The sequence below is a fragment of the Sphaeroforma arctica genome (assembly GCF_001186125.1).
Source record: "Sphaeroforma arctica JP610 unplaced genomic scaffold supercont1.6579, whole genome shotgun sequence".
Classification (NCBI taxonomy): Eukaryota; class Ichthyosporea; order Ichthyophonida; genus Sphaeroforma; species Sphaeroforma arctica.
The window spans coordinates 1-1,505 of record NW_014033979.1 but is presented as its reverse complement, the minus strand read 5'-3'; the positions used below and the strand labels follow the sequence as shown (position 1 = coordinate 1,505).

At 50.4% G+C, this 1,505-nt stretch overlaps 1 protein-coding gene across 1 annotated transcript; it reads left to right on the top strand.

The window, feature by feature from the left end:
• Positions 1 to 363: 363 nt before the first annotated feature.
• SARC_15696 (hypothetical protein) lies at positions 364 to 1,256 on the top strand (the record flags this gene model as incomplete). Its single annotated transcript, XM_014290187.1, has 1 exon — positions 364 to 1,256. A coding segment is annotated over exon 1 (882 nt), but the record flags the coding sequence as incomplete, so codon positions are not given.
• Between the last annotated feature and the right edge of the window lie 249 nt (positions 1,257 to 1,505).

The window sequence follows — 1,505 nt, the reverse complement described above, 5'->3', positions numbered from 1 at the left end:
TGCATACTTATTTACATCCATCCATCCATACATACATACATACATACATACATACATACATACATACATATATACATACATCCATACATACATACATACGTACATACATACATACATATATACATACGTACGTACGTACGTACATACATACATTACATACATACATACTTACATACATACATATGTACATACATACATAAATACATGCATACATCATGCATGCACACATACGTACATACATACATTTATATATGCATACATTTTTTTTTGAATACATAGTAAGTGGTGGCACGAAAGGTGCCACACACTACTACACTAGTAATGTTTTGTGTATATGAACCTCTACATCGCCTCGCAATCAACAGATCGATGAGATGTCGCAACAATTCAGCACGCTCTTCCGTCAAATAGTCGAGTGGGACTACGCCGCGGTGCCCGACAACGACACCTACTTCTACCTGCGCCAAGACCCCACCGAGACCTCTGACGATGCGTCGCACGAAACGCACCCGGCCCAAGTAAAAGGACCGGTCCCAAATAAAGGTCACGGGCCGGGAGAATCTGACGGACACAGGAATGGCGGTAGAAAGAGAGGTGCACAACCCCCGCTGTTTGTAACCATTGTGTGCATTGCCAAACCTAACCCACGCACACCCGCCTCGTCTGCGGCGGCATCACCCAGCCCCCCCGCCACACCGGACCATCCACCTGCACACACCCCCCCCCTCAGCCCTACAAGCACGGCACGAGATGCAAACGCCCCGGGCTCAGGGTTTGGGGACGGGTATATCAATGAGGTCAAAGTGGCCCCAACCCTCTCGTCGTCGGTGCAGGACTGCCTGTCCCGAACTAGTACCGACCCAGTCAATGCGCGTGCGGAGCACGTCAGTGCCGTAGGGGCCGGCCCGTCCCCCAAACCGGATTTAGGACCGGGTGAAGGTGTCCGAAAACCCACCCCGCCCCCATTGCCGGTCACTCGTGCCAGCTCACTGGCCCATCCGACGGCAGACCCCGACACCCACAGTCCATCCACAGGCCCACCCGCGTCTTCGCATGTGCCACTAGACAATACCTTGCGCGCATGTAGTACAGCCCCTACACCGCCATGCAACCCCCTGTCCCGTCCCCACTCCACACAGCTGCTGAGTGCGCTCGCACCTGTCGCTGAGTCGGGGCCTCAGACCCAGCCAGTGCCCACGGAGGCGCGCTTCTTTGTGCTCAATAACACGCTGACGGATTTGTTTGAGTACTTACAGGTGTGGGTATTAGCGCGTGGCGTAATGGGTGGGTGTGATGGAATGGTGTACTGGTGTTGCATGTGTGTGTTTGAGATGGAATGGTTTACTGGTTGTGCATATGTGTTTGTGCGTGTATGTATGTGTGTGTGTGTATATGTATGTATGTATTTTGTATGTATGTATGTATGTATGTGTGTGTGTGTATATGTATGTATGTATGTATGTATGTATGTATGTATGTATGTATATATATATGTGTGTGTGTGT